General features: G+C 44.1%; 1 protein-coding gene across 2 annotated transcripts in view; it reads left to right on the top strand.

The window, feature by feature from the left end:
• Positions 1-20,735, top strand: part of MROH1 (maestro heat like repeat family member 1) — a 2,508,022-nt gene that overhangs the window by 377,116 nt on the left and 2,110,171 nt on the right. For both annotated transcript variants that reach the window (XM_085604508.1, XM_085604507.1), the window contains exon 6: positions 19,970-20,068. In XM_085604508.1, coding sequence (XP_085460634.1) covers positions 19,970-20,068 — 99 coding nt within the window. The remainder of the gene's footprint in view (positions 1-19,969; positions 20,069-20,735) is intronic.

The raw sequence follows: 20,735 nt of genomic DNA, 5'->3' as shown, positions 1-20,735 counted from the left end.
GGGTGCGGTGCCCTCAAGTCGCGGTGCAGGCAGCGGCTCGGTGACCATCGTCCAGCGGCGTCAGTGAGACCAGGCCTGCGGTGCACGGTGAAGGCGGTGCTCGATGTGGTGCTGACAGATCAACGTGGAGGCGACTGAGCCGGTTGCGGGGAGCTGGTGTCGGTCGGTCGGGACTTCGGGGCGGTGCGTCGTGAGACTTGCGAGCGGAGCCCACACGCCATGATGCGGTCACGGAGGTTGCAGTCAGTGTGCAGCGACAACGTCGGTGAGCCCAGGGTGGCGAAGTGAAGCGAGCTGGTGCGGATTGCGATGCCCCCAGGTACGGTGCAAGCAGCGGCTCAGTGATGTCTACTTTGGTTGTCGTCCGTGAGACCCAGGTTGCGGTGCAGAACATGGAGCCAGCGACTGACTCAGTAACTGAGTCTGCTGATTTCCCCCCATCTGTGGTAACTGAAACAACAGTTCCTGAAGTGGTACCAAGAAGTCGGTGATGTCTTTGCTGTTCCTGAAACTTTGTGAACAGGAGGAAGGCTCTATTTCAAGCCCTTGGAGATACTCCGTACAAGTGTAAAAAGTTCAGTCTAGTCCTTTCACTGCCCAAAGCAGAAGCAGCAACTGCAGGCCAACCCAGAAAAGCAGCAACACAGCAAAGGGGCAGTACTCCTCCTGGCAGTTCATCCAGCTCTTCTTCTTGGCAGGTTCCTTGATTCCAGCAAGTTCTAAAGTTCTGGTGTTGGGACCCCCATATTTATACTTGGTTTCTCTTTACTCTCTCAGGCAAAGACACTTTGGGCCCAGTTCGAACTAGTTCTGTCCTCTGGCCCAGCTTCCCAGCAGGAGGTGGAGACAGCATTGTGTAAGGCAGACCAGGTCCATTCAGGTGCAAGTAAATCTCCTTCCACTTCCCTAACTGCAGCCCAGGTCTATTCAGCCCAGCCCTGACTCGTCCAGGAAAGGCATGATGCACCTCAACCCCCTTCTCCCCCCTTCTCCCCCCTACCCCCCCCCCCGCCCCCCAGGCAGTCTACAGTGAATACACATCCCCAGCCCCTGTCACTCCAAAGCCAGCCAGTCAATCCACAAAACCAGCAGAGGCACACACAGGATGGCTAAGCAAGAAAATATCTACTTTCAAAAATTTTATTTTCAAGCACAGAACTTAAACATCTTTACTAAATGATGCATTTTTACATTCTGAGTCCATGCATACCAAACTCTATTTCCCGATCTTGTCCCAATGGGAAGATATGCTTATCAGATGTTATAAGCAACCTCCCATTCTATCCTATGGGACAGAAAGCTTTGCAGTGGTGAAAAACGAAATACACTGTAATTCATCACTAGGACAAGTCACACACCACAGTACATGTCCTACCTTTAACATACACAGCACTGTGCCCACAGGGGTACCTTGGGCCTACCTTAGGGGTGACTTACATGTAAGAAAAGGGAAGATTAGGGCCTGGCAAGTGGGTTGCACTTACAAGGTCGACATGGCAGTTACAAACTCCCCGCTGACACTGTAGTGGCAGGTCTGAGACACCTTTTGGGGGCTGATTGGGTGGGTGGTACAATCCGTGCTGCAGCCTCACTAGCAGCATTTGATTTACAGGCCCTGGCACTCTCGGTGCACTTTACTAGGGACTTAATAGTAAACCTAATATGCCAAGCATGAAAAAACAATTTGCAACAGGAGATCTTGCACATTAACACTGAACAGCAATGAGCAAGTGCGCAGAGACCTAAAACCAGCAAAAACAGAGTTAAAACCGGAAGGTCAGAAAGCAAAAAGCCTGACGAAACACGCCAAAAAGATGCCAGGTCTAACACTTTCATAATGTAAAGTTTCAATTCTAGTTGGGCTACGAAGGCAAGGATTATGCTAAATTTTCTCTACTTTATCCAACTCCAGCCGCTTTAACAATTTATAAACTACCTTTCCAACGAACCATCAGGAAAGGAAACCGAAAACTCCAACTAGTCGGAGAGCACAATGTGCCATAAGAGTTTGTGTCCTCCTCTAAGACCTCTTTCTTCGCTGCTCCTGCAGCCCACAGATGATTGTCTCCTTGCCTTTTATTGTTTTTGTGGTATCTGGCTTGTTGTGAAGTACAACTCCAACAACTTAAACTATCTGCAACGAAAGCGCAAAAAATTACATTAAACGTTTTAAAAGGGATTTCTGATGGACACTTCTAACTGCAAATTCCTCACATTATGAATATTCCTCAGGTGTCAAACTGAATCTGGAAACTTTAAAGCAGTACTGCTGCATGCTAGTAGGTAGCATTGTGTGACTCTGCATCGATGTTGTTCCGCTCCAGAATCAATGTACGGATCCCCATATAAATACCATCCAGGTAAACTGGCATCTATTCCTTTCTTTCCGGGCCTTCCGATGTGATTTTAGAGCTTCTCCTTTATCTTTCAGACCTTAAAATGTACCAATATTTCTCTAAGAAGAGGCTTCAACTTGTGTAGCAACTGTCTCAGACAGATGTCTGTGACAGACCCTCTCAAAGTATGCTTCTGTGTCTGGGGTCGGCCTGCGACAACTGTGCTCGGATGAACCCGAAGACCATAGGGGCCGTGAGGCTAAGCTTTACGTTGCCAAACACTGGAAGACTTCACAGGGTAACCAGTCGAAATTAAAAGGAAGGTGTCGTTCCCAGAGTCATTCCTGTGGCGGATCATCGTCGAAGTCTTCATAAGTCTAATAAGGTTAAGAAGCAATTTTCTCTGTTCTGGATGAAAGGGGTTGTTGTGGTGCTGTTCCCATGTTCGCCAACAAACCCTGGAGTCACAAAGTGGTAAATGTTGCAAACTGCTTCTTTATTGATAAATTACCAGTAGAGTCTAACAGCCACCATCTGTACACACCAGATCAGATCTCCAACTGCCACAGCAGAGAGATGCGACTCAAGAACTGCGCCAGCAAGCAAGTGTGCAATAGCATTCTAAAGCATAACAAGCACAACTGATAATGAATACAACTTGACCCCTCCTCAATGAACATCAAAAACATAAAGCAAAATAAATAATTAAAAAAAAAAAATATATATATATATATTTCACTTAGAAAAAACCATAGGTTTCAGGCACGTTATAGTTGGGAATTAGCATTTAAAAAAACCTTAGAAATTCACAGAAAAAACCATAGGTTTCAGGGGTGTTCTAGTTAGCTGGACATTTCACTCGTACAAAACCATTGAAATTCCTCCGTTATAGTTAGTTCAGCTAACTATAACTCGCGCGCCCGCAATGCACTGATGATGACGTGACATATTACATCACTCATGACATGGTCAGTGACGTCACTCATGACATCACTGATGACATCTCAAATGACATCACTCATGACATCATCCAGTGAATGTGTCTTTCTGAAAACTAAATATTTTTTATATATGTATATCTGAAGGTCGATGGAAGATAGATGGGTAAATAAGTGTCTAAATGGATGTTTTTTTTTGTAAAATTGTTTGTATAACTGACTGATTAAGTGTATCTTCGTGAATACATGGGTTAGCGAGTAATGTTTAAATATGTAAATATCTGTATCAGTCTCTCACTGTGTATAACTGGCTGCATGGGTTGGTGAGTAGCTACATTAGTGTCTATATGGGTTATTAGTTGGTTTTTTGAGTATCAGTACGAGTGTCTGTATTGTTCGATGGAGGGTATTACTTAGCACATAGATGCATGAATGAGTGACTCGCTGTTTGTATGTGTTGAAGACAGCATGTGTGCAGGACTGTATGGGTGGATGAATGTGTGTATGGGTGTGTTAGTGAGTGAATGACTGTCTCAATAGTGTCTTTATGAGTAACGACATGTTTTAAACTAGTATATGTGAGTGTTGGTGTATATAAGTGAGTATATGTGAGAGATTGGAAGAGTTCCTGTATAAATAATTGTGTTTCTAGAAGTGATTGTTTAAGAGAGTAAATATGTGTACGTTTCTGTAGAAGTAAGTGTAGTGGTGTGTGTATAACTGTATATGCAAGAAAATGGATGTTTGATTCTTTATTAGCATGTGTGTGATTAACTCTATGAATAAGTGGCGGTGTGTAACAGGATGTATAGGTGTATGAGTACATATGAAGCATGAGTACATGTATGAGTGACTATATAGGACTGTTGGTGAATGAGTGGATGTGTATGTAGATCTTGGAATTACTGAATAGGTTGTTGTAACTGGTTTTGGTATGTCCATTTTTTTGAAAATGTTAGTTTCTATTTTTGAATGTGTGTATCAAAGGTTATATTAGGGTCAGAGGAGGTCTGCCACAATCGCAAGGATGATGTCATCAGTGATGTCATTTGAGATGTCATGAGTGATGTCACTGACCATGCATGTCATGAGTGATGTAATATGTCACGTCATCATCAGTGCATTGCGGGCGCGCGAGTTATAGTTAGCTGAACTAATTACAACGGTGGAATTTCAATGGTTTTGTACGAGTGAAATGTCCAGTTAACTATAACACCCCTGAAACCTATGGTTTTTTAAGTGAATTTCAAAGGTTTTTTAAATGCTAGTTTCTAACTATGCCTACAGAGGTAGGACATGTGAAGAAAGAAGTAAAAACACACAAAGAAGAAAAATAAATACAGAAAGAAGCAACAGAAGTCCTCAAAGACGAAGAAAAGTGTAGGAAGAAAGAAGACGTGCAGAAAGAACAAACCGAGGAGCAGAAAGTCTTTGTTGCCAAATTATCCTGTACCCTCAACTTTTTCAGATGGGTACTGGTGGTAACTTGACTCTGACTAACCAGTCCTAGAGCCAGTGCTATGTTAAAAGACACTCAGAATACAGTTAAAACACCTACATACACTAGGGAACACTATGCGTTGGGGTACCTCTGTTATTAGCATGACCTCCTTTGTAAGCCCCTAGTATATAATAGGGCAGGGGGGATTAAAACTACCTCTTAAAATGGACCACAGGGCGCGTTTGCACACTGGTGAAGGGAGGGAGGGGCTGAGTTGACGTTTGCGAACACGCCCTATGGCCGTTTTAATTTGGAGGATAAAGTCCCCTTGAATTCTGAGTGTCCCTTGGGTACAACTAGCCCATCAGGTATCTCTAGTTAGCACCACAGAGCTGCGTTGCAGAGAAAATGGGCACGGCCTGGACCATCTGTCTACAACGCAGCACAGTGGCGCTTACTGGAAGCACCTGATGGACTAGTTGGCCCCCATGGGCCCCAGGATTGAAGGGGAATTATTTCCCCAACTTAAAATGCACCATAGGGCATGTTTGCACACGTCACCGCAGGCCCCGTCCCCTCCCTTCCCCACTGTGTAAACACGCCCTGTGGCCGTTTCAAGTTGAGAGATTAAGTCCCCTTGAATCCTGAGGGTCCCTAGGGGCAAATTAGTCCACTAGGTATGTCCAGTAAGCACCACTGCAGAGAGGTGTAAAAAGGGGCACATCCTGCACCACCTCTCTGCAACGCAGCGCAGTGGCGCTTACTGGAAGCACCTGGTGGGCTAGCTGGCCCCCGGGGTCCCTTAGGATTGAAGGGGAATTATTTCCCCAACTTAAAACACGCCACAGGGCGTGTTTGCACACGTCGCCTCAGGCCCCGTCCCCTCCCTTCATCACTGTGTAAACGCACCCTGTGGCCGTTTCAAGTTGAGAGATTAAGTCCCCTTGAATCCTAAGGGTCCCTAGGGTCAAACTAGCCCACTATGTACCTCCAGTAAGCTCCACAGAGCTGCGTTCCAGAGAGGTGTAAAAAGGGCCGTGGCCTCTGAACACTTGTCTGCAGCGCAGCTCCCTGGCGCATACTGGAGATACCTGTTGGGCTAGTTGGCCCTCAGGGACCCTCAGTATTAAAAGAGTTAATCCCCCAACTTAAAACGTGCCACGGGGCGCGTTTGCACAGTGGTGAAGGAAGGGGGCGTGGCCTGAAGTGACATGTCTGCAAACACACCCTGTGGCACACTTTAAGTTGGGGAATTAATTCCTCCTCAATCCTGAGGGTCCCTGTGGGCCAACTAGCCCACCAAGTACCTCTAGTATGCGCCAGAGAGCTGCGTTGCAGAGAGGTGTTCAGAGGCCACGCCCTATTTTACTCTCTGCAACGCAGCTCCGTGGCAAATACTGGAGGTACCTGGTGGGCTAGTTGGCCCCCAGGAACTCTCCGGATTGAAGAGGAATTAATCCCTGAACTTAAAACACGCCACAGGGTGTGTTTGCACACATCACCTCAGGCCCCGCACCCCTCCCTTCACCACTGTGCAAACGCACCCCGTGCCACGTTTTAAGTTGGGGGATTACCCCCCCTTGAATCCTGAGGGTCCCTGGGGTGCAACTAGCCCACCAGCTATCTCCATTAAGCACCACAGAGCTGCGTTGCAGAGAGGTGTAAAAAGGGGCGTGGACTCAAAACACCTCTGTGCAACGCAGCCCCCTGGCGCATACTAGAGGTTCCTGGTGGGCTAGTTGGCCCCCAGGAACCCCCAGTATTTAAGGGGAATTCGTTCCCCATCCGCGAACGTGCAGGGGGCGCGTTTGCAGAGTGCTGAAAGGAGGGGGCGTGGCCTCCGGCGGAAATTTTTTAAGCTTTTTTTAAGAAGGGTGGCTGCGTAGCCTCCCTTCTTTTTCTCATTTTTTGGCCCTGGGGACCCTATTCCCCAGGGCCTGCCCCCTAATTTAAAAAAAAAAAAAATTTACATTTGGGAAGGGGGGAGCGCTGCCCCCCCTCATCTGGCCTCTTAAGGCCCCGGGGACCCCATCCCTTGGGGCCAGCCTTTCTAATTTATTTATTTCTAATTAAATATTTTTTTATTTTTTGGGGAGGGGGGGCCGCGTGGCCCCCCTCCCGGGCCACTAATAGCCCCGGGGACCCCATCCCCCGGGGCTGGCCCTCTCCGTTGGGGGCCGTGTGGGGGTCCCCAATCCCCCTACGGTCCCACTGGCTTCCCGCCTCCTGCGGCAGCCGGCATTGCTTTTCCACATGGGGAGCTGCTAACATGCAGCTCCCCGTGTGGAAAAGCAACCCTGGGGGCAAATTAGCAACGAAGCGCAGGATCCGTGCACCGATTTTGCCGATTTAAACAGGCCTAGGGGGTCAGGGTGTTTCTACCCTGCCCTTTTTTTGCGTTCTGTGCGTTTTTTCTTCTGTTTTCTTGTGCCTCGGTTCTACTGAGGCACAAGCTGGCTGCCAACACTTCCTGGTTTGGAGTGTTGACAGCTAATTAGCATACAGCTAGTGTTCGGCAGGGTGCGTGGATCAACCATAGATATATATGTGATTTTGATTTTCTCAGGAACTACTGAACGGACTTACACCATTTAAGCAAAAGGCACGACTCTGAACCAATGTCTACCTTTCTGCCAAATTTGGTGTAATTCCGTTGAGCAGTTCGGGCTGTAGCTGCGACTAACGGTGCCTATGGAAAATTGCATGGGGAAAACACGTTTCTCGGCCCCCGCTTGACTAATCACCCCGAGAATTTCAGGATAGGAGCAGACCGGAGCGGGCCACTAGTTTTGAAAATTTTGCAATGATTCTTCAACCGGCGCCAAAGTTATTCCAAATAGAATGTTGGGGATTTCCTATGGATAATAGATCCTAACTATAACTACCTACTGGCAACTGCCAGTAGGATATGTGTGTATGTATATGTATATATATATCACAGCAACTCGTGATATTCACCCGCTTACGCGCGGAAATCACCAGCGTTATTATTTTATTTCCTCTGTGTCAGGACGTGTTTCGGCCATCCAAGCGGCCTTGATCACCTGATCATACGTCACAAAATTGCCCATTTTAAAGTGCAAGTGCAACATCGTCATTGATAAACATGGAAAACTCACTATTGCTAATATGTACATGATTTATCATACTTAAAAACTTTTTTTGCGCGCATATTGAATTCCCCATATATTGAGGGAATCTAAAACATATAATAAAAGCATAAATGCCATATATACCTCATATGTATATTGATAATAGTATTACGCAATTTCATAGTAAAAAAGTATAGATTCAGCAATTCATCTGACTTTCTCATGAATCAATTTGTTGCACAGTATACTAATAATATTGAGTGCTCACCTGGACTATTAAAAAATCCTAAAGTTTTTCAAAATAAAGTGCTATAGTGCTATCATTCGAAGTATATAAAATACTTAGAAACCTAATACACTAAAATTTAAAAAAAAGTGACAAATGCATATAAAACCATTGCATAAATACCTTGGACACAAATTAAAAAAACTACAAATTCAGAGATAAGAGATATAATTCATCATTATGGAGGTAGAGTGTGTAATATCATAGAGAGTAAAAATACTTAAAACAAAGACAGCAGCCCAGTGACATGTTTAAAACAATCAATAAAAAGACACATAGATAAAAACTACCCATGAAATTCTTAAAATTAACTGTAAAAAACAATGCCCCAGGACTACAGCCCCCGTAAAAAGCAATTTTCACTATATTCCTGTTATATATATATATGGTACCCTACATCCCAATTTATTTCATAAAAGGGTGTGTAAATCTTCAGTTGTATTCAAACCACCCGGCCACACACAGTTGAACTCCAACATATAATTGGTCTCAAGCCTTCGTAGGGTAGCCTCCCTATCCCCTCCTCTCTTTGTTATGGGGATGGATTCAATGGCAAAATAATGAAGGAATCGTGGATCACTATTATGTGTGGTTTCAAAGTGCCTTGCAACGGGATAGTTCTGATCTTTGTTTGTTATTGCCCTTAAGTGCTGTAAAATTCGCTTGTGGACTGCCAATTTGGTGCTGCCCACATATTTAAGATGGCAGTCACACTCCAGGACATACACACAATATTCAGTTTTACATGTCAAATGTTGTTTAATTTCTCTGTTGATGTCAGAGAAAAATGTCCTGTAGGTTTTGGTGTTAATTCCAAATTGGCATGCCCTACAGCTTGAGCATTTATAAAATCCTTTTCTAGAAAGTAGCCAGCTCTCCTTTTTACAAAGCTCCTGGCTATTTTTAGCCAAGACATTGCCCATACTTGTGGACTTGCGGAAAGCTATGGCTGGGTTAGGGGGCATTAATCCACCTATCACCGGGTCATCTCTGACAAAATGCCAGTTACGTCTAACGATATTTCTCAATTCCTTTTCCTGTCTTGAATAAGTTAAAATTAGGCGAACTGGCTCCACTTTTTCATTTACAATCTCAGTTTTATATTGAAGAAGTTCTTCCCTTGGCTTGAGCTGTGACTTAGTCATAGCTGCTTTAACTACTCTAGGGCTGTATCCTCTATCTAAAAACCGAGCCTGGCTTTCACTTTGTTTTATTTTCATATCCACTGGGTCACTGCATATGCGTCTAATGCGGAGCATCTCCCCATACGGAATACTATTTATTAAATGTTTGGGGTGTGCACTCGTGGCATGCAGCAGTGTATTGCCTGCGGTTGGTTTTTTAAAAAGGGTAGTTGCCAGTGTATTATTGTACACTAAAACCTGTACATCTAAAAATGTCACTGAGCTTTTACTGATGTTGGAAGTAAAATTTAGGTTAAGATCATTATGGTTAATACTTTCTACAAATTGTAAAACACTCTCCTCAGTACCTCGCCAAACAATAAACAAATCATCAATAAAACGCATCCAGGAGACTATATTGCACTTGCAGGTTTGTTCATAATCACGCTTGAGGACCAGCTCCTCCCACCAGCCCATAAACAAACAGGCATAGCTGGGGGAAAAGCTGGCCCCCATAGCCACACCTTGTACCTGTTGATAAAATTGGTAATTGAAAAGGAAGTAATTATTTTCTAGACAAAAAGGTAACATACTGAGCAGCATTCGTGTATGTTCTGTATGTTCCATCGATCTTCTGCTCAGAAAATACTCCACTGCTCTTAGACCATCCATATGCCTAATGCATGTATATAAGGAGGTCACATCCAGTGTTACTAGCAATAGATCAGAATTCCATGCTAGATCTTTGATTTTATTCAAAAAATCACTAGTGTCTTCTATATAGGAGTCTAGCATCTTCATGTGAATCTGTAAAAAGTAATCTATATATTGGGAAAGGTTTTCAAGAGGCCCATTACATGCTGCAATAATGGGTCTCCCAGGTGGAGCCGTTAGTCTTTTATGGACTTTGGGTATGAAGTAAATATATGGTACAAGTGGATGTTCTTTTTTTATGAACCTATATTCATCCCAACTCAAAAGTCCCAAACCCTTCCAAGCTAACAGACTTTGAAATAACATATCTTGCATTGCTTTGTATTTCAATAAATTACTTTTCCTGTAACATTGGATGTCATTTAATTGTCTATATGCTTCCTTAAGATAATCCGATACTGGCCATAGGACAATGTTACCACCTTTGTCCGAATTTCTTATTATCAGGTCCCCTTTCTGCAATTTCTCCATCAATTGTTGATACTTTCTTTCATCATTGGAATATTTTTTCTTTTGTCTGTTGTTGGCGAGGGTCAATCTTTTAACTTGCGCAACCACATGTTCATTAAATGCATCCAAGCCGTCACTTGACGAGATAGGAATACATTTGGATTTTGGTTTAAAATGGGTTTCCAATTTTTTCTGACCCATAAATGCTGATGCTTCCTGTGTAATACTGCTTTCCCCTGAAGCAAGTTTACACATGTCCTGCAAGAGGCCTAAGTCTGAAATCTTCAAGCCTGGAGCCTCAATTTCATTGGTTGAATTCAATCCTTGATCTATGGTGGCTCTTTGTAGATGATATTTCTCGAGCTTGAGTTTGCGAATGAATTGGTATACATCAGCTCTTGTTTTAGTGTATTGAAAGTTCGATTCTGGACAAAAGCTGAGTCCCAAACACAATAATTGTCTTTCTGCTACCGACAGTTCCATTGTACTGAGATTGATAATAGATTTGATTTTCTCATCTTCTGATGTCGTGCCGGTGCATGTTGCTTTTTTGTCTTTTTTGTCTTTTGCCTCGAATACCTGCGACCTCTGCCCCGCCCCTGCTTCTTTTGTTCGACATTGCTTGCGGGCCTGGCGTCTCCCCCTTCTCCTCTCACTACTTGTTTTGCCTTTACTTCTTGCGGGCGAGGTCTCAAGGTATCCCTCCTGCTTTGCTTCAGGACGTCCAATTCTTCCCCCAACGTCAATTTCACTCCAGTTGTTCTATTGGCACATTCACTATCAGATTCACTTTCTGGTGCTGAACTGGAGACTGGAGACATTTCTTCTTGCTGTTGATGTGCCCCTTTATTTGCTTGAATGCGTATTTTGGCTGTTGCTGCTCTGAGCGAGTCATAGCGGCGCGCAAAAGTGAAAATCTGGCCATGTAAATAGTCATCTCGATCTCTTTTGAATTTGTACGTTTTGCGTATTTTGATTTTGTCCTCTTCTTTAGTTAATCTAGTGGTCATATCCTTCCTTAATTTTGTTATCTGGTCTTGGTGGGACTCTTCACTCTGCTGTTTGATTTTTGCTTCCAGGGCATCAATTTTAACCTGTAAATCTGCCACGTCTATCTCTGCATTTTTAACCAGAATTTGGATGAGGCGTTTGGATGACTCCAGGTTACATTGTCCCCATTCCGCCATCATCAAGGGATTGGGCGCCTCATAACTGGGGGCCAGCATGATACGGAGCCCTCTAGGAACTCTCCCCACATCCAAATATCTTTTGAGTGAACGTGCTTCCCACCATTTGGCCTGCTCTTGTTTTTTATATTTTTCCAATAGCCTGAAGGATTCCTTTAACCCAGTAGGTTCTGTCCCGGTATTTATGCATGCATCATTATTGTTTGTTGTAGCCTCATTTTCTAAGGCATCTGAAAATATATCGTCCGCGGCAAGCTCACGGGCTCTTCGTGCGTCATCAGACATTCTGCGAGGAAAATTTTGAAAATATGCTTAGCCTTAAACAAAGGTTGCCTCTGTGTGTTGTGGGTTAATACTAAACCTGTGTGACCAGCCGGTCCTTACGGTATAGTTACCCACTCTATTCCGGCCTCCTCTGTAAGCTGTAACCACCCGACCCACGTAGCTGCTGTATTAGTGCGCGTTTTACCTTGGTCAGAGAGCTCCACGGATTGCTCCGTCTTCTGTCTGCTCAACCGAGCGACTTTAACGACAGCAGCAAAAAATCCTCCGGTACTTGACTCTCTCTGATTAGATGTCTGCGCTACTTCCTCCGACAGCACTATCAATGTCGCAAAGGCACATGGGGGGCTTGCACCGTATCCTTAGTCGAAACTCCAATGAGTGCCCCCGGGGTCCACACCAAATCAGCACCACGAGCCCGCAGTGTAGATCGCCGAGAAACGCCGAAGGGCAGGTAGACTGCCTGTGGTGAAGCCTTCTTTCTTCGGGGGGGGGGTTCTACGAACCGGCGGCAATCCAAAGCCGGTAATACTTCACAGCAACTCGCGATATTCACCCGCTTACGCGTGGAAATCACCAGCGTAGACCAACTTTTGCAGCATTATTATTTTATTTCCTCTGTGTCAGGACGCGTTTCGGCCGTCCAAGCGGCCTTGATCACCTGATCATACGTCACAAAATTGCCCATTTTAAAGTGCAAGTGCAACATCGTCATTGATAAACATGGAAAACACACTATTGCTAACATGCACATGATTTATCATACTTAAACTTTTTTTGCGCGCATATTGAATTCCCCATATATTGAGGGAATCTAAAACATATAATAAAAGCATAGCCCCCCCCCACATATTTCCATAAAGCCCTGGGGGGTGGCGGTCCCTGGGGCTTGGGGGCCCCATTGGGCCCGCCAACCCAATACTATAATTGCCCCAGCGATTTTGCCCCCCTGGGGGCAAATTAGCAACGAAGCGCAGGATCCGTGCACCGATTTTGCCGATTTAAACAGGCCTAGGGGGTCGGGGTGTTTCTACCCTGCCCTTTTTTTGCGTTCTGCGCGTTTTTTCTTCTGTTTTCTTGTGCCTCGGTTCTACCGAGGCACAAGCTGGCTGCCGACACTTCCTGGTTTGGAGTGTTGACAGCTAATTAGCATACAGCTAGTGTTCGGCAGGGTGCGTGGATCCAGCGCGGCCATAGATATGTGATTTTGATTTTCTCAGGAACTACTGAACGGACTTACACCATTTAAGCAAAAGGCACGACTCTGAACCAATGTCTACCTTTCTGCCAAATTTGGTGTAATTCCGTTCAGAAGTTCGGGCTGTAGCTGCGACTAACGGTCCCTATGGAAAATTGCATGGGGAAAACACGTTTCTCGGCCCCCGCTTGACGAATCACCCCGAGAATTTCAGGATAGGAGCAGACCGGAGCGGGCCACTAGTTTTGAAAATTTTGCAATGATTCTTCAACCGGCGCCAAAGTTATTCCAAATAGAATGTTGGGGATTTCCTATGGATAATAGATCCTAACTATAACTACCTACTGGCAACTGCCAGTAGGATATGTGTGTATGCGTATATATATATATATATATATATATATATATATATATCTCTCACAGGTAACCAGTAAATTGTTTTAATTAGCCCAAGTCATGATGGTTTGACCCTGACTAGGTAGAATTCCCTCCTCAATGATGCTGCTCGATTACTTACAGGAGCTACTTGAGACTTATCCATGCCAAAGATACATTACTTGGAGCATTCACACAAATATCACCAAGCTTATTATGAACAGGTGTAGAAGTGTGACCAAACATCATATTACCTTGAACATTCAAAATCTTTTCCATACTTTTTTCCGATATTCATTCAAAGGTATTAATTCTATTTTAGCCCACCAATGACCATCCGTCAATTTAACAGATGTGCTTGTGACTTGGGTGACAAGGTAGGTGCCACTGAATTTGAAATCAGTTTTAAACTACTTGTGTTTCATGTTCTTTTGCATAACGCTAATAATCCATCAAAAGAGTAGTGTTAAACATCCTATGAGCGTTACCTGTTGCTATTTCATTCTTTCCTGTGCCACCTTAACTTTAGCCTGCAGTTTATCAAAATTGAAAATGTTTGCCTAAAATATTACTTTTACAAGAATTGTTTTCAACCACCCAATTGGGAGCTAATTTAGAATGTGCTTTTCTTTCTCTCAAATTAAAACTTTATACCTCAGTGACACTATGTGGAATGTTGTGATATGCCCATATTGTTTTCTCTGACAAATTCTAAATCGTCAAGGCCATACGTAGGAGCAGTTTGTATACCTTCTTTGAGCGATCTACTGACCCTGTCCACAGTTTCATTGGATTGTGGACTATAAAGAGTGACCATATAATGTCTCCCATATCCATGCTGGTAGGCACACAATACACACACTCGGGCACCCATACAGGTACTCCGACAGCCAATCAATAACCCATATAGGCATTCATATTCACCAACCCATGCAGCCACTTGCACATCAACTAATAGTGATAGAGACATTCACGCAGATTAGTCACTCACCTATACATTCACTTAGACACATATAATCACTCACTTATACAGTCAGTCACACACTGACTGAGTCATCATATATATTGCATTCTTAAACTTTTTAGTAACACTCAGTTACTGGATGATGTCATCAGTGATGTCACTGACCATGTCATGAGTGATGTAATATGGGACGTCATCAGCAGTGCATTGCGGGGGTGTTAGTTATAGTTAGCTGCTAACTATAACTGCTTAGTTTCTCTTGTTTTGTACGAGTAAAATGTCAGACGAACTATAACGTCCCTGGAATCTGTTTTTTTCAGTGAATATCTGAGATTTTTTATGTGCTAATTTCTAACTGTAATGTTCCTGAAACCTGTGTTTTTTTCAGTGAATTTCTAAGGTTTTATAAATGCTAATTTCTATCTATAACGTGAAAACTGTGGGTTTTTCAGTGAATCGCTTAGGGTTTTTAAATGCTGATTTCTAACTACGCCTAGATAGGTAAGACGTACAGAAAGAGAAAGAAAGGCACGGAAAGAGGCAAGAGAAGTGCAGAAAGAGGCAAGAAAAGTGCAGAAAGAAGCAAGAGAGGTGCAAAAAGAGGGAGAGGTGCAAAAAGAGGAAGAAAGGTGCAGAAAGACACAGGAGATGTTGAAAGAGGCAAAAGAGGTGCAGAAAGAAGCAAGCAAAGTGCTGAAAGAAGCAAGTGAGGCAGAGAAAGAAGCAAGAGAGTTGCAAAAAGAAGAGCTAGGTGCAGAAAGAGGCCAGCGAGGGGTGCAGAAAGAGGCCAGCGAGGGGTGCAGAAAGAGGCCAGCGAGGGGTGCAGAAAGAGGCCAGCGAGGGGTGCAGAAAGAGGCCAGCGAGGTGCAGAAAGAGGCAAGAGGAGTGCAGAAAGAGGCAAGAGGAGTGCAGAAAGAGGGTCATAAGCAGTGCATTGCGGGTTCGTAAATTATAGTTAGCTCAGGCAACTAGAACTGCTGAATTTCACTGGTTTTGTACGAGTGAAATCTGAGTCTAATGTCCCAGTAATATTTGTTTTTTTCAGTGAATCTTTTTTTTTTTTTTTTTTTTTTTTAGAGTTGAGTAAGATGCATATCACAATGGATGGTGAGGGGTTGGAAGCAGGGCCTGGCATTGTGCTGCCCCCACCCAAGCTTGCTGCTCCTGCCTCACCTCCAACTTGCCATCCATTGTCCAAGTCCATGCCCCTGCTCCCTAATTACAGCCCTGTGTGGCTGTTGTTCTGCCACTGGCCTTTTCACCTTCTCTGAACAGTTAACTTGCTGCCCCATCCACTTCCTCCCTATCCTCTGTTGTCTGAATCCATACACTAACCTCCTCCCTCCTACCATGCATGGTCTGATGTGCTGCCGCTGCCCTCTATTTAGAATTATGTCCGAGTCCACTCCTCCTGCCCTCAATTTCCCAGTTCTATGCCCCATCATTGCCCTCCTGCTTAGCCTCTGAGCTTAGCTTCATGCCCCAACTCTTCTTCCCCCTGCCCTCCGATTGTCTGTGTGCATGCCCTTGATCCATCCTTTTTGCCCACCATGTTCAATAGACCTGCCCATCGTATCTACTCTGAGTGCTCTGTTGAGCTGCCACTCCCCCCACCTGCCTAGCATTGTCAGATGACTGTAACCTCTCCCTGCCACCTCCACCCTGCCTGTCCACGTTCCATGCTTCTATCCCCTTCCTCCTGTCCTCCATGTTCCATTTTACTGCCACACCCTTCTGGTCTGTTGTGTTGCAACTGCGCCTCCTGCATGGTCTGTTGTGAGGCCCCTTCCCCTTACCGCTCGGGTCTGTGCCCAGCTCTTACCCCTCCCTTCTATCATCCCTGGTCCTTTGTGCATGCCCCTGTCCCCTCCTTCTTGCCCATCACGGCCATTGTACTGCCACTAACCTTCTCGCTTGCCATGAATGGTCTTCTGTGCTGCCACGGCCCATCCCACCTTCCCTGTGTGGTTAGCTAGCTGCCCCTGACCCCCTCCCACCTTTCCTCCATGGTCTTTGTGTATGCCATTATAGTCTCACTGTTGCCCTCCATGGTGTGTTGTGCTTCTATTGCCCATCCTGCTTGACCTCCATGGTCGGCTTGCTGCTCCTGCCCTGTCCTATTTCCCCCTGCCCTCCGTTTTCCATGTGCAGACCCCTATTCTCTCCCTCCTGGCTTGTCTGTTCCATTGTTATGCCCCTGATCCCTCCCTCCTACCCGTTATGGTTCGTTATGCTGCAGCTTTCTCGCCTGTCTGTCCAGTATGGTCAGCTTGCTGCCATTGCCTCTTTCCCCTCTGTTCTCGTTGTCCATGTGCATGGACCTGTCCCCTCCCTATTGCTTTCCATGGTTTGTTTGCTGCTGCAAACCCTGATGCCTGCACTGTAAGGTCAGTTTGGTGCACCTGTCAATGCCCCTCCTGTCCTCTGCTATCCGAGTCCATGTCCCTACCCCAATTCCTCCTGCTTCCATGATCCAATGTACCATACTGCCAACATTTTGAACTTGGTAAGGGGGAGATTTTAAAAAAGAAACTGGGGAATTGATTTTCCCCTTCGACTTAGATTGAAAAAGAGGAGATTGTAAACAAGAGACAGAAACATTGGGCGTTTCCTGCCTGAATCAGCTCTGTTGGCATGTATGATTGTACTACCACTGCTTCTTCCTTCTGCCCTCAATGGTCTATTATATTGCCACAGCCTCTCTTGCATTGTTGGTTTGTTGCCCTTGCCCCCCTTTCCACAGCCCTCTATGTTGTGCTGCCACTGCCCTTCTTGCCTGCCCAGTGTGGTCAAATTGTTGCCTCTGCACCCTCCTACCTGCCTTCAATTTTCCGAGTCCTTGCCCATGACCTCTGCCTCCCAACAGTATCCTAATGAACAACTAGATTGCTAACATTCTATATCTATTACAAATGTGTGGCACACCTGATGTCATCTTGATGTAATCAAAACTGTAATACCTAAAGCATTTCCTTTAGAAATTATAGAAATGAGAGCTTCTTATTTGCATAGAAATTATGGTTAGTGCTCTAAAAAAACTAAAATGAGGTCACTAGTTCTCAAGTAGCAACAAAGCACTTTTAAATTATTTGTTATCTTAGTTTTTTTTATCTAGTTGACCACTTGATCAAATGTTAAGCTAAGGGGAGAGGGTGTGGTGTTACTTCCAGACCTGCAGACTTTTCAACTAGGGAACCAGGTTGGAGTTTCTGCTTCAGCTCGACATTCTGGGATTCTAGTCAAATCACTTAATCTCGCCATGCCTACAACCAAAATGAATTTGATCTTGTGTGATGTAACCAATGCTCATGTAACACACTCCAATACCTGACCAGTCTGCACTACATAAAACTGCAAAAAAACAAAGAATAAAAAGTGTTTTCCACACTTTTGTCTTTGGGCTATACGTGGGCAACATCTGGGTGATATTTGTGCTACAGTTGGGCTCCTTTTCCTCTGGTGGCCGTCTTGGGAGACTTCAATTCAATAAACTTCATTCAATCCGATTTAGAAACATAGATCATAAAAGTGTACATAAAAACAGTAAATCCTCTTTCTTAATACAATGAATTGAGAATTAATTAAAACCAGTAGGTAAAAACGGGTGTTACAAAGCCCGGCTTAGATCTACTTCAGGTTAACAGAATAGTAAAGTTCAATGTTTCGGAAGATCACTCTCGAGTACTTCGTGCAAAATACGCAATAAGGGGTCCAAGTAAGATGCAACGCTCCAATACCTGACCAGTCTGCACTATATAAAACTGGGAAAAAAAATTAAGTGATTTGCATACTTTTGTCATTGGCTTTATGTGGGCTACATCTGGGGGATATTTGTCCTACATTTGGGCTCTTTTTCTCAGGTGGCCATCTTGTGAGACTTATTTGTTATGAAGTTTCCTCATTTACTGCAGTCTCCTCAGTAGGAAATTGTTTCAGTTATTTACTTTGATTCCATCAAGAAGGCATTCAGCTGTGTCACAGGTTTGCCATAAATTCAGAATGTTAGCACTCTAGTTGCTCATTAGATCACAGTAGTAAAGCTGCTGCTCACCAGGGAGTTAACTGGAAGTGTGCTGCTGGTGCATGTTTCAGTCTGCATGTCAGAATTTTTTAATGAAATAGAATAGGATTTGAAAAGTCACTCAAATATGTACCCTACTTTTCCTTTCTGCAGCACTAATCATAATTTCTATGGCAAAATGAACCCCCTCATTTTGTTCCTTTTTTAAATTGTTACCACTTTATTCCAATCAAGATGACTTCAGGTGTGCAATACCTTTCCCATAAGTAAGACTGTTAGCGCTCTAGCTGTTCTTTAGAACACTCTGGGAAGCTGCATTAGAACACAAAGTAATCAATTGGCAGTCTCTGCCCTTGTTGGCTGTACATGTTTTATTGAGAATTTCGGACTTCATTCTCACATGACTGAGAAAGATAATGTGAATTTACAGAAAATATGCTCTCAGTTTAGCTTATAGATCACCTTCCAAACCTGTATGGGGAAAAGCATTAGAAAATAGATTTCTCTCAAACATGATTCATGATATCCCAGCAATAAGGCTTTTTCACAGGGTAAATTCACCTTAGAACACACCACAATTCCTAAAACTAGTATGGTACCATCAACAAATGAATTATAATGTAACTAAAGTCTGTTATCACCCTTTATACGTTCTCCTTTTGGTGACCCTCAGAACCTTCTATTCACTGCAATGCATTTTAATGGGGTGCTATCATGTATATTAGCCCCAAGATGGCTGCCGGCACTTCCTGGATGAAGTTCTGACAGCCAATCAGATTTCACGATGAAATGTGTGGTTAGGCTCCACCCAGATATCAATTATTTCTTTTTCATTTAATATTTCAAAAAGTACTGAACTGATTTACACCATTTAAAGCAAAGAGTGCTCTCTGAACCAAGAGCTACCGTATTGCCAAACTTTGTATAATTCTGTTCAGCAGTTTGGGCTGTCGCCGCAACAAGTTTCCTATGGAAATTAACATGTAGAAAACAAGTTTAGGGACCCCCCCATTTTTCTCGGCCTCCGCTTGACGAATCACCCTGAAACTACCTTACCTGAGCGCCCCATTAGTTTTGAAAATTTTGCGAAAAGATAACTACCTACTGGCGACCACCAGTAAAGGGGGGGGGGGGGGTTGTGTGTGTGTGTGTGTGTGTGTTTTTATTTGTTTTTGTGTGTGTGTTTTTTTGTGTGTGTGTGTTTTTGTTTGTGTGTGTTTGTTTTCATTCAGTGACCAGGAAACCTCATCCAAGGTAAGTGGGCACAGTGTCTCGTGGGTGCACTGAGAACTGACATCCTGCATTGCAGCTGTCATGAGTTGTTTGAATAGTAGTTGCACTCCCTGGTAACTGTAAAGATTCCAAAGTATCCCTGTGGTCCCAGAGCTGCTTTTAGGAGGCTGAGCATCTCTGAGATGTTATTCTCTCCTAACAGAAAGGTACTTGCAAAACATAAAGTAATGTGAGAGTAATTATGAATTGTTACATCTCGTGGTTCTCTTTGTTTTAAATCATTTACTTGACGCCATGTGTGACTCTCACAATTCTGTCTTCTATGCAGTGTTTGGCATGGTTCCTTTTTTGAACTCCATCCTGGGCACCATGTTACCCATGCTGGGAATGGCAAAACAGGACCACATGAAGGCGGTGTTCTGCGTTGGTAAGGAGAAGGCCCATGCTTTTTGTACACTTGCTCCTTATGTGCACTGCTGTCTGGTGCATTATATTTCCTCAGAAATGTTTCAAAGCTCCTGCTGCCGGGTGTAGCAGGGTTACATTCTGTATAATTTCATATGCTTAAAATATCTATTGACGCCTATGAGTTTAGCTATCCAGCATTTAGTGTATGGACGTGATTATGGTAATTCGCTTAGTTTTATTTTCACTCCTAAACTGTTTTAACTTTGCACTTACATTTCAGGCTTATCAGTCCTTTCCATGCAACCATTAGCCATTGAACTCAAGTACTTCCTAACGGCTAGAAATCCCATGGGAATGTCCTCTGCCAAATGTATGAAAACATAGGTTCCTTGACTCTAAATAGTTCCTGCTGTCCAGGTGATGCCACTCCCTGCCAGAGCCACCACCATCCACTTCCATAACTAACACTGCTGACTACCACAACTAGCGCCCCAGCATCGATGACCTTCTCTTCTATTGCTATCTGTAGTAATCTCAGGACTACAATCCGTGTTCAGTATTGTGCACAAGTTAGATTTGAATGAATACAGTGTCAACCAGAGTAACTTGGCTTTTCTTGCAGGGGATCCTCGTCCTAAGCACTGGATAGTCCTACCCACGCCTGGCTTCCCAGATTCTCGATATAA

Source organism: Triturus cristatus, chromosome 5_1 (assembly GCF_964204655.1).
Source record: "Triturus cristatus chromosome 5_1, aTriCri1.1, whole genome shotgun sequence".
Lineage (NCBI taxonomy): Eukaryota > Metazoa > Chordata > Amphibia > Caudata > Salamandridae > Triturus > Triturus cristatus.
Note: the sequence above shows the minus strand (reverse complement) of the source record. Positions and strands in the feature narration are given on the sequence as shown.